This window comes from Cyprinodon variegatus, unplaced genomic scaffold (genome assembly GCF_000732505.1).
Source record: "Cyprinodon variegatus isolate N-32 unplaced genomic scaffold, C_variegatus-1.0 Scaffold198, whole genome shotgun sequence".
Lineage (NCBI taxonomy): Eukaryota > Metazoa > Chordata > Actinopteri > Cyprinodontiformes > Cyprinodontidae > Cyprinodon > Cyprinodon variegatus.
Window position 1 is genome coordinate 195,475 of NW_015150651.1, and position 12,404 is coordinate 207,878.

Here is a 12,404-nt window from a genome sequence, read left to right on the forward strand (position 1 = left end):
CATTTTTTTTCTGTGCAGAGGTTATGAGAAGTCATTATCTTACCTGCAGGAGGTATTTTTCTTTTATTATCCCTAGTGAACCAAAATTCAGGCCATTTTCAATCATCTCCAGGCTCAACAGTCTATGCAGAAACCATTCAATAAACCTTTATGCTGCCTTCATGTTTAAGTTGGAATTTTTTTATTTTATTTTTTTTTTTTTTATATAAACAGAAGCCTTTGTGTCTTTTCTCTAAAAACCATGTTCCTTTTTGCAGCCTCACTTTTAGAAATTACAGCAGAGTGGGTCGAGTTTTGAAAGGAAAATGGTTTTACATTGTTTGCGGTTTCTTTAATGGCAGGAGGGTTCTGTGATGGACAGTGGTTTGTTAATTATTGACTGTTTTCAGATGGACCAAGTGATCTTCTAATTTACAGGGAAATCTATTCAGCTTATCAAATTGAAGACTTACGAATAGTCATTAAGAGGTGAGATGGCATCTGCTCATAACCTCTGCACAGAAACCCAACAATGCTTTTAAAAATAGTCGTTCACAGGATGCAGCTTTAAATCAACAATGTACCAGGCTTTAGGAATCATCAGGTCTCTATGTGATACGCGTTTCAAATGAGAAGGCATTCTTTGGTCCCTAATCTGGTCCAGTTTCGTCTTAAGCTCACTTTTCTCGTCATGGCCAAAGTCAGAGTCCCAGCTTCTGCGTTCCTGCTGATGGGATGGTTCCTTCCCTCTTCAGGGGTTGTTGATGATCTGCCTCGGCCGGCCGTAACCCGTCATACCGGCTTGAGAAGCTCCACGATTCGTGCCCATCTGCAGGCCGATGACGTTCCTGCCTTCATTCAGCTGATCCTCTGAAAAATCTCTCCTGTTCTCCTGTGATTTCCTGCAGTTGTATAAAAACACCTGTCAGCTTCTGCTGCCTCAGAAATGTATTATCTTTAGGATTTGGTCACAAAGAAAAAGAGACTAAAGAAGCGTTACACACTTGGGGAACCAGTTGGGATCTCCTTTGTAGTTCCCATCATTCTTTGTGACAGCCAAACTACCCAGAGCCAGCAGGGTCCTCTGGACAGCAGCCAGGTCCTTGCCTGCAAACATGAGACAGCCTTACTTGAACAAACAGCCTAAGACGAGGAAGAACATCAAGTTCCTCATTTATTCTGGAATATTTCCCACAGAACGTATAAAGCTGGAGATTTCCTTACTTTCATAAAGGTCTACAGTCTGGAACATGTCAGTTTTGATGACTCCGTAGCTTTCTGCAGCTTTGAGGAACATGGAGATTTGCTCCATCTGTTTGAAAGCCATGGTGGAGGTTTTTATGTTCTTGATTGGCTTGTTGGCTCCATGCAGGCTGTTGATGAGCTCACACAGCACCTGAACACAGAGGGAAGCAAATCTTTCATTTATTTGCGGAGTCCTGTTTACATAACCAATAGGTCTGCAGACCAAACACTCACACATCCATCCTTGAGCCACTGTTGGAAGCCGGTCTTGTCTGGCTCAGGCTGCCCCACTTCAGGGCCACACTGAGCGACGATCCACTTCACCAGCCTCTCCTCCAGTTCTGGGTCGTACTTCTTATCAATCTTACTCTGAACCTCGCGGCTCAGGCCGTAAGCTGGACCCCTGTTCGCCATGTTGTTCCTATTGGGGGATGATAAATGTTAGCGGTAACTAAGCTGGTTTCCCCAAACCTCCCATCCTGCCTGCGCAGGGTTTCCACACTGCAGCTGCACTTATAGCCACATTCTTGCCCAGCACACATTTTTAGATGAATACATTGTTTTGGAAAGATCACATGATTTTTTTACTGCACAAAAGCATTTAGTCATGTTTTCCACAATTTGGTGTGTTTGAACATTAGATCCCAGTTATCGAATAAATTCTTCTGCAGTTTATTGATCAAACTATAGACTAAGAGTGAGTTTTTTTTTTTTTTTTTTTTTTTAAGTTTCCAGTTTATAAGGTGTAAAATAGTAATATGTATCCCCATGGGTCAAAAACAATGCAAATAAAGAGATCCAAGTTTAGCTAGCCTAGTGGATTCTGTTTTATAAGTTTCCCTTTTTTAGAGATTCAGAGTTTAATCCCCACTCCCACAGACTGCAACTCTGGGTCCTTGAGGAATGACCCTTAACCCCACACTGCTCCCTGGATGCCGCACAATGGCAGCCCATAACTACTAAGGGGATGGGTTTAGCTTACCACCATCAGTATGTGCGTGAACAGTGGGGGATGAAGCATCATGTGAGAAAATGTTGGGGAGATTATCCAGCAGAAAGGAAATCCTGACTGAAGAATGACTTTGTTCTTCTGGGTCTACTACGTCTCAGTGGTATAAATTACAGTAAGGACTGAGCTGCAATGATTAATTCACAACTTTCTAGTTCTATACCTCACTGCTTTCTTTGTGGTTTTGCTGATATTTAGCATTTATATACACGCCTCAGTCTGCTGAGGTGAGCAGAGAGAGTAGAGCCCTGATTGGATGAAAACCCCAAAATACGTCACTTCTAGAGAAGCTAAACATCTTAGGGGGGTCTGTGGAGCAGAGCGGGTCTCTAAGCTGACTTCTGGATGCTGATTGGCCAACAGACTGAAGGATTACTGACAGCAGCCAGACAGCGAGGAGGATTTTCACATTTCTCCAGAGGAAAAGTGATCAGTCAGAACGGTCATCTTGTGCTGAACTGTTGCCATGGTTTCTGGAGTTTATTTCAGAGCAGCTTCACAGCTGCCATTTTCACTGGCTGTACTGATGCGTTTTATGATTTTCAATATTTCTTAATGCAATATGTGACATTTGGATTTAATTAGCACCATTGAGCCTCGCCTGTTTCAGAGAGCAGCAGCGGCCACCGGTGCAAAGCTAGTACAAACAGTGATTCAAAGCTGACTTATGGAGTTAATTTTGTTCCCCAAATAAAGGTTAGAAACTTAGCTCTTCTCTTGGGCTTTACTTTTCATAATTACTTTTATTTTTTCCTCCAAATATTCAAATTTTCTTAACAGATTTTGTATTTTTATTTTTTAAGTTTCCCTTTTCAGATTGAGTTTTTCAAATTAAATTATTTTCAGATTACACTATTGATCACACTCTGTCCGACAAAAAAAAAAAAAAAATTACATAAAATACTGTTGCTAACGTCCAGCTGACCAATAGAAATGAGTCTCAAGAGGAAAGCCCCGCCCCCAGAAGTGAGACGCATTTGATCAAAGTTTTGTGATAAAATAGTTGCAGATAATTGATTAGTGGAAAGAAAATACAGTTGAAGGGTTGAACGTGTAAATACTAATGAAAAGCCACTTTAACTGTTTTATTGCTCTTTATTGAAATAATTATTTTTTCCTGTGTGCATAAACTATAAAAGGTAAAACCAGTTGCTGCTCTGAGAGAGAAAACTCCACAGCCTTTGTCCCTTTCCTAGTGTCTCATTTAACTTTGGGCTGTAAATAATCATGTGTACAACAATGAGTGGTGGCTTTTCCATTTTCTAGGCCATGGTAGTAATTATCCAAAAAAGACATGAAAATTAAAGTGATGGATGTCTCGGGGAATTACACCCCCGCCCGCTCTCTGTAAGTAATTGTGGTCGGCCTATCCGAGTTATTAATGCTGTATGCACTTCCTGTAGAACCACCCAGCTCCCTGCATCCTGTTTGCTCACTCTACTCACACTTCCTCTCCCCCTCTTCCTGACAAAGGTAGCTATGAGCACAGAGATCTAAACAAAACAACAACATTTGTCACCATGGGAACAAGCTTTAAAATGACAAACACTGCAGTCAGAAGCTAAATTCTAACAATAATCGGCCTGTCTGCTCAGAGATGCAAAGCCCTGCAGATTCTGGATTCCCAGAGTTCCAGATAACAAATGTATGGTGGTCTAACTAAACTCCCTCCAGACTTCATGCGGTCCAGCATGAATGCACAGAAGCGCTGTTTTCTTTAATTACCAGCGTAAAAGGAGAATTTAATTTGATCCATGAAGCATTAGCTCCTCCCGGGCAGAGACACACCTATTTGGTCCATTGCAACACAGAATTACACAATAAGCGATGATAACATGACGAAGGATCTCTTGGATATTGTCGCTCTTAAGATTCTGCTTTCAGTGGTTACAGATGGGGGGGTGGTGGATGCTGGGGTTCCTCTTTCTGTCCTGTAAATCATCATCTTGTTGCCACAGTCTTGAAAACAAACATCTACAGTGATGTTTCTCAATCTGAGGAGTTTCATCAGCGGTGTCCTGGCTTGCTCGGGTTAACAGCTTGCAGCTGCAAACATCAGGACGTCTCAGTCTGAAACCAGGCATGACGAAGTCAAACTCGCTGCGATAACCACACAATTTTAGAGCAGTAGATCTCCTGTGCGGTTCTCTGCAGCCACATATTGCTTATCCTCTGACCTGAAACATAATGGTCTGCTATCTAAATGTTTCAGAGGCGTTTGTATTCAGGTGATGGACTGGGGCTTCAGAAAGGGTGTCTGGAGCATCCAAGCATTTCGCACCATCAAGTCCCCTCTACTACTGGGGACACAGTGTGTTTAGAGGTTTCTTGTCTGAGCTCAATATGGTTTCGCTTTCAGTCAGGGGTCAAACCGGGTGTGCTGCGCTGTGAGATGCTCAGAAGATTGTGACAAGGTTTCATGCCTTTAACCAAGAGGTTAAAGAAAAGTCCCCAGAAAGATTTACCTTTTTAACAACAAGCAATCGTGTCAATTTTGCCAAGACAACATTTATACCTGTAATGGTTTTCTGATTTAATAATTAGATGCAAGAGGAAATATAGATTATAAACCCCGGAATTTCTGTTTAACTTATTCTACTTTTATTGTGAGTAAACATTCCAACAAGTTGAGAGAAAGCTGGTTAGTCAGGCTATCTCTCCATGTAGCCGTCCTGCTAACAGGCAATGCTTCATGTTAAAACCTGCCAGAAAATCCAGTGTGAAAGTGGTTTGTTTTCTTTTGTCCTCCATTTCGTTTTAACAACATTCCTGCTAATGCTATATCCACATGAATGAGTGTGCAGCGGGATAAAAAAAAGTTTTTTAAACATGTTTGAAGTTTATAGGAAAATTATAAAACTAAAACATTTTTTCTTAATAGGAATGATGCAATAAAAATAGTGGTAACATTTCTTGCTCTTCACACCTTTCTATTGATAGTGATTCTTCAGTTAGGCTATGATTTACCAACTGTAGAACTTGCAGAGTTTTTAGTTTTACTCTGTGTGTGCTGGTTTACTAGGGAGAGAAATGTGTTCCAGTATTATGAAAAACTAAAAAACGTGCTTAAAAAAAAGAAAAGGAAATGTTGAATAAAATGCAATAAAAAAAGCAACTTTGAAAAAGTTTTAGAGTAAGTAAATATATTTTTTTTTTAGATTATATTTTACAACTTTATTTGGGAGACCAAGTTTCCCAAATTGTATTCTTTTCAAATCCGTGTACAGATTTGACCTTCGACACTTCTGGGTGACCTTTGCACGGACCAATAGAAATTAGGCTGCTCTGTTTGGACATTATTATTAGCATTTCTATTGGTCCACAGACAGAAGTGTAAATGGGAAATTTGTAACAAGCGATAAAAAAAAAAATTTATGATTATAATCCTTATAATTCAGTATTGCAAGCAACTTAAAAAGAAAATCTTAAAAAAAAAGAAAGATTGTCTGGAATTTGTGGTACATAAATCAAAAGGTTTGAAAAAAAAATCTGAGAAGAATAGTTGAAAATATAAAGTCTAAAATATTTGTATCACATTTGGAAAAGATTTGACATAATTCAATCTGAAAAAAAAATGAGTAAAAATATTGGTGGCACTTTGCATACACCGCAAACAATTACTTAAAACCTTTTTTGAAGTTTTTTTAAGTGTTATTTCTTAAACACATTTAATGCAAATTTTCCTGCTTTTTTATTATGGGCCCTTTGCTTTCAATAATATTGGAACAAGTTTCTCTCCATAGCCTACTCCCACCACCCTTTTAAACATTCATCAAATTCTTTCTTATTAAGGAATGAACTCAGTCTTCTTGATCTTTCTAATATTTCCATCTTCTACATTAAACCCCCGCCTTGCTACGCCTTTCTACCTGAAACCCAGAGAATTCACTTGTCGACTCTGCAGCACCATCTGTGCTCCTCATAGTCGTGTCATTTCCCCACCAGCACTCCTACACCTTCACATCATTATGACTTGCAGTAATCCGTTAGCAGGCTTTCACAACTTACTTGCTGTTGCACCACAGTTTGAGAAAATCTACTGATTTGATATCAGCTTTCATGTTTGTTTTGCACCACGCTCAACTGGTCTCACTTTCAAAACTCTTCACCCATGAAGAAATTCACCTCATGCCTGACATGAGCCATGTTTGGACAGATAATGTTCTGAATTCACTTCCTGAATCTGTTTGCAGAGCAAATTAACTATGGGCGAGTTCATGCTGGTTTGTGGAGAGGCAGAACACAGGAAAGTCTAAATCTAGAGAATCAACTAAATATTAACTCCAAACCTGTGTATGATTTAACAGAAAGGAAGGAATGAGAACAAGAGAGAGAGAGGAAGAGGGTGCGGCGCTTGAATTATTGAACTCTTTCATTCTTCCTGCATGGAATATTCCACAGCTTCAATAAAAAAGGAAGAAATCTCTACAACCAGAAATTATTCAGAAACTGACAAAGCCCGTGAGAGTTTTTACTCACCTTGCAGCTGCTTTCAGGTGAGTAGAAGTGAGCTTGGCCTTGAGTTGCTCTTCCTGTTCCCTCGGTGGCTCAGTGCAGAGTGTGTAACCAGCACTAATACAGCAAACACCTTCTGGCTAAACTCAGACTACAGAGAGAGAGACAGAGAGAGAGCAGTTACGCCTTCAGACCCTCTTATTTCACTCTATGACCCGCCCCTACAGCTCCAGCTTTGTTTCCTCACTAAAATTGAAATTCCTTATTTAGGAAGAGGAAAGAAGGGGGAAAAAATACAGAACATGTGACCTAGAGTGGCGTGGTTGCTGAAATGAATTCTCCAAATTTCCCACTCAACCACAGGAGGACTAGATGGGATAAAGTGTGTGTGTGTGTGTGTGTGTGTGTGTGTGTGTGNGGGGGGGGGGGGGGGGGGGGTTACATCCTCCAGAAGCTTCAGGATCATATAAAGTTACTGTGATTAAAAAGAAGGAGCACATGTAGGAGATTATGTTGCTTTAATTGAAGCTGGTGGTGTTTGTGGTTCATCTGAAACTACGGCAGCGAGCAGGAACAGAAAGAACAGGAAGACATGAAACATCTGATTCTGACAGCTGGAACCAGACCGTTAGGTTTAGAAGCAATAGTTTGAGGAAACGTGCTCGAAGACGAGCAGAGGCGATCCCCTCCGAGGCATTCCAGTAGGAGCAGGCCTGGACCTGCCAGGATTTTAACATGAAGATAAGGGATTGTTTCTGACATTACTAAATTCTTAGAAAAACTCTCAGGAATTCAGACCCCTGTGATCATTTTGGGCTCCAGCCGATGTCAGGGCTGTTTGAGGAGAACATGGGAAAACTTTGCAGCCTGCCTTGACTTTAGGCTTGCTGTTTAAATAATGCAGAGCCTTGCAGAAATTAATATTAGGTAAGATTGTCTAAAAATGTATGCAAAGAAGTCTGAATTTGTACATAAATTTCTTTAATGTCAATAAATTTAAGATCAATTGTTCATTTTGGTCAACTCAAAGATGTGACATCAGATCATCCGTGAAAAGTCCAGTTAAGAAACTATGAATACCAGTTACACAACTTTTATTTATACGCAACCTCGTGAAAATTCAAGTACAAATTTACCAGTCCTGATGAAACCTTTACACTCCTTACCAGTTGGGGGCAGTAATGCACCAGAAGTTGTCCACCAACAGAACCATTAACAAATGTTATACTGTGCATGTGTGGGGTGTGTTCAGTCCAGTAGGCTGGACTGGGTCCTTCGAAGGTCGTGAAAATAAGGAGGCCAGAAGAGTTCGACTATAGATTCAAACCACTGAGCTCTATTTATTAAAATAGAGATCAGTTATTCAAACAGTTCCAGCCTTCTCCAGATCCGCAATTCCAGCCGTATTAAACAGGAAAAGAACATTGAGAAGATCCGTTATGTCAAATTATAATAGGATAACCACAAATCAGTAACTATTAATTGGAGCATACTGTACATTTTATACTGTCTCAAAAAAGAAGGCAGTTTGCAAACTATTGGTACTTCAACATACCAGGAAGCAGATTTCTCATCTTGATTGTAATATTTATTTCATGCTGTAAGGCTTAAAAGTTTAATCAAATCCAGTCACAACAACTTCCAAGAGCGCATTTTACAACTTCAAAAGCAACTTCTTATGGCAGGCATGGATGAAGAGATGCTGAGTTTGGAAGTGGAGAACGGATTTTGTATGATCCACGTTATCCTTATTACAAAACCCACATTGATCATAGGCGTTCTGATGGCGTTTTAGCGAAAGGATTCTTATCCAAAACATAATTAATGTGCACAAATGAGGAATAGTTGTATAAAACATACATGTAAACAGAGTTTTATGGGGCCCCCAGGAACTTGGGGCCCAAGGCAACTGCCTAGTATTGCCTAATGGTAAATTGTGAGGTAAATTGACCTGTGATGACATGATGTGAATTGGAGCTCGAATCAGATAGAAAAAACTTCACATCCACTTGCCTAAACTGAACCTTTCAAGATCGATCAAGGTTTAGAGCAATTATTCCAATTTAAAGAAGCAAATGGGCTCAGAAGGTACACAGAGGTCGCCGCTTTACTTAAACTAGTAGGTTAAATGTTTGGTTAGCATTAGCAGACCTGGAAACAGGCTGGCAAACTGTTCGGAATGAGAACGAGCAAACGCAAATGCACCACTTATTGGCTGGGAGGAGTAAAGAGATTTTGGTTATACCACTATCCTTCAACATTTCACTACTTTTTACCTCTGCCAGTAAATGTGCGGTTGCTGTCTGTTTATAATGACACAAATATGAGCTAAGAGGCAGATGTTTCTCTGTAGGAGCTGCAGATATTAACAGCACACATCCTATGAGAATCTGACACAATTTTCATTTTGAGATACAAAGATACCTTCACAGTATATTTGATAAGTTTCTGTGAACTCAAGGGAGACTAGTACAAAAGAAAAAAAAAAATGCAAATAAAAAATGTTGTGCAAAGAATAAAAGCAACCATACCAGAAAATAGACAACAGCAACATAGAAACATGCTAAACACAGACAGAGGAAAACTGATGCTAGTAGCAAAAACTGCATGTTAAGAAACGCTGCAAACTAGCACTGCATAAGTTCTCCAGACCACTAGGGGAGACAATGTCTTCTGTTTGGCATCCCGTTTTTTTTGCTAAAGGTCTTTTTATTAGCAATGTTTACGTGCTAGTCCTATATGAGTCAACTACCGTCTCCCTCTGGTGGTCTGGAGCTCTTCCATTGTGTTGTGTTAGTATGCACCCTTAACCTGCAATTATTTTTGCTAATTGCAACATTTTTCCTTTGCATGCATTCTATTTTTGTCTCATTATGTTTGCAGGACCTTTTCAGTTAACTGAAATCATGCATCTACATGGAGTCTGCACGACCGCTGTAAACAAATTCTGAAAATCCTGCAGGATTTTCCGTTGTGGGCCGACGTTGATAAAACACATTTAGGTCAGTTGCTGTAACCTGAAATAATGTGCAAAACCTCAATGGATAAACACTTCAGCCAAGGCCTGTCCCCCGTTTGAATTATTCTGAAATTTATGGCAAACATCTGACAGTAAATCTTGGCTAACAAACATCCAGCGATGCACAAACATTGAGTCAGACATGAGAAATTCCACATAGAGGTGAAGCAAAAGCCTGCTGGGCTACATCATCTTCTCTCCCATAGACACAGTTCTTCAGCCAAGGAGCATCCAACAAACCTTTTGTGTGGATCTACCCTTTGATTTTCGTTTTTCCTTCTAATAATATAAATGGCTTTAATGATAAATGTTCGTTTGGTTTTAGAGACCCTTTTCCAAAATGCCTCAAAGTGATAAGCTCCAGGTTGTCTTTGCAGTTTTCATCATTAGAGATTGTTCCTGCTCTTTGGCGACATCTGGTGGATGAAGGTGATAGATAGCAGCCCTGATCTGTATTTACCTCTCTGTTGCGGCTGTGGTCAGAGCAGCTTGCCTCCTCTTCCTCCTCCTGCAGGTCACTGCTGCTGCACGTAAAAGCAGACAGTCGGGTTTAAGTTCAGAAAGTCAAACCAAAGAAAAGGACAGTAGCTCAACATGAACAGGCAGGAAATGAGACAAATGGCTGGGGAAAAAAATCAGAAAGTATAAATAGAGGGTTAATGAGGACAGGTGTGCTGATTACACATTGGAAACGGCTGTGAGGAGCCAAAAACCTGGTTCTGGATTTTAAAGAAAAAAACTAAAGCAAATGAGATAAATAAGAAACAAAATAAAACACAGCAACCTCATTATGAGAGCTCACATGGAGAGTTTGAGATGTTTTAGATGTATGCTGTAACTTTGTCTCTTTAAAGTTAAAATAAGTTTATTTATGTAAAGTTTTAAAAGAATAAATTCATTCTTCAGAAAAAAAAAGGTGGGGTCATTGTCTGGTGTCATTTTCTATGGAGTGAATTTTGTTCTGTTATTGTTGCAAACAAACAGAAACAAAATACAACTAACAGATGAAACTTTACAGAACTTTTTGATTATAAAAACTGTTTTCAGAGTAACTTTGCTTTTTTTTATAAAATGTTTTTAAAAACATTTCTTCAGATTATGGTTTTACCATTTTATTTTTTTCTGATTTCTCTTTTCATTCATCCATATTCTGTCACGCTTATCCCTGCTGGGGGCACGAGGGGTGCCGGTGCCTATCTCCAGCTGTCTACGGGCGAGAGGTGGAGTAGTACACCATGGACAGGTCGCCAGTCCATCGCAGGGCAACACAGGACAAACATGACAAACAACCATTCACACACACCCTCACACCTAACGAGAATTTAAAGAAGCCAATTTACCTATAGTCATGTTTTTGGACTGTGGGAGGAAGCCTGAGTACCCGAACACACCCACGCATGCTCAGGGTGAACATGCAAACTCCATGCAGAAAGACGCCGGGCTGGGAATCAAACTGCTACTGGCGACCTGTCCAGGTTGTACACTGCCTCTTGGCCTTTGACAGCTAGAGATAGGCACCAGCACCCCTTGGGCCCCAGCAGGGATAAGGTTGTCAGAAAATGAATCAATGGATGGCTGCTCAGTGCTCAGAGGAAAAAGGAAATGGCGCTGAATAGTGGTGAATATTGGAAGTGCAGTTTAATATAATATAAGTCTGTGAATAGATCCTTCTGAAATGAATGAAAATAGTTGTTGTAATGGTGGGAGTCAGATAAGTGGGGGGTAATTTTTGGTTACAAAAATGTTTTATCTGGTCTGTGTGAATGGGTTTGGCTGACATTTAAGCTCAGATTCTAATATCTCTGCAGTGTGGAGATTATAAATCTGATATCTGTGACGACGTACTGCTGCTGAAGATTCTCAAAAATGTTATTAGCACCCAGAACAGTAGTGAGAAGTTCGGTATTCATTCTTTGTCTGCTTTGTAAATCAGCTATCAAAGTTGCTAAGCAACTAGGCAACTAGCTTATGGGTGAGGGGCTGTAACAGCCAGGGAAGGCTGGACCTGTTGGATTCTATAGCCAAAACTCTTTCGGCCTCCTTATTTTCACGGCCCTTGAAGAAGCCAGTCCAGGAAGACCAGGTCGGTCCTTAGAGAATGTATCTTATGAAATCGAACACAGCAACGTACAACTCTTCAGCAACAAAAGTCGCTATTGGTCCCTGGATGCTGTCATATCCTAATGTAATGCTTTGATCCAACCATAGGACAAAGAAATATTACCATCGACAAGACAGAAAATTATCTAAAACTTTATAAATATTTTTCAAACCTAAAATTATCTCAGTAAATTATTCAAAGTATTCAATAGTATTTTACCTGAACCAAAACTACATAAATAAATCAAGTTATGTTAGTTATTTAAACCTAAAGACAAAGTCACACAGCAGGGCTTGGATTAAATGGGGAGGGTCTCTTTTGGGGCGACACTTTCACCTTTAGCCTTACTATTGACCAAAAATTAGAGGGTTTCTGACATTGTTTTCCAATCTGTGAACCCATGGGCCCCCATTAGTTTGGATTTTTTTTAAATTATATATCAATTAGATCATCACTTAAACGTATAGAGGACAATCATTTATTTCTGATGGATTCTGGTGATATGTTTGCGTATCTTTTCCTGCTCATGTGCACTTTCAGGCGTATATCTGTACTGAGCTACAGTTTCAGACAGTCATTGAAGCTCACTTTTCTCA

The 12,404-nt window shown here is 39.9% G+C and overlaps 1 protein-coding gene across 1 annotated transcript; it reads right to left on the reverse strand.

The window, feature by feature from the left end:
* Positions 1-204: 204 nt before the first annotated feature.
* Positions 205-6,870, reverse strand: LOC107087895 (transgelin-like). The gene is made up of 5 exons (XM_015379725.1): positions 6,713-6,870; positions 1,459-1,645; positions 1,204-1,375; positions 984-1,086; positions 205-881 (listed from the first exon to the last, which is right to left on the reverse strand). Exons 2-5 carry the CDS (start codon positions 1,636-1,638, stop codon positions 731-733), a joined length of 606 nt encoding a protein of 201 aa, XP_015235211.1. The 5' UTR covers positions 1,639-1,645; positions 6,713-6,870; the 3' UTR covers positions 205-730.
* Between the last annotated feature and the right edge of the window lie 5,534 nt (positions 6,871-12,404).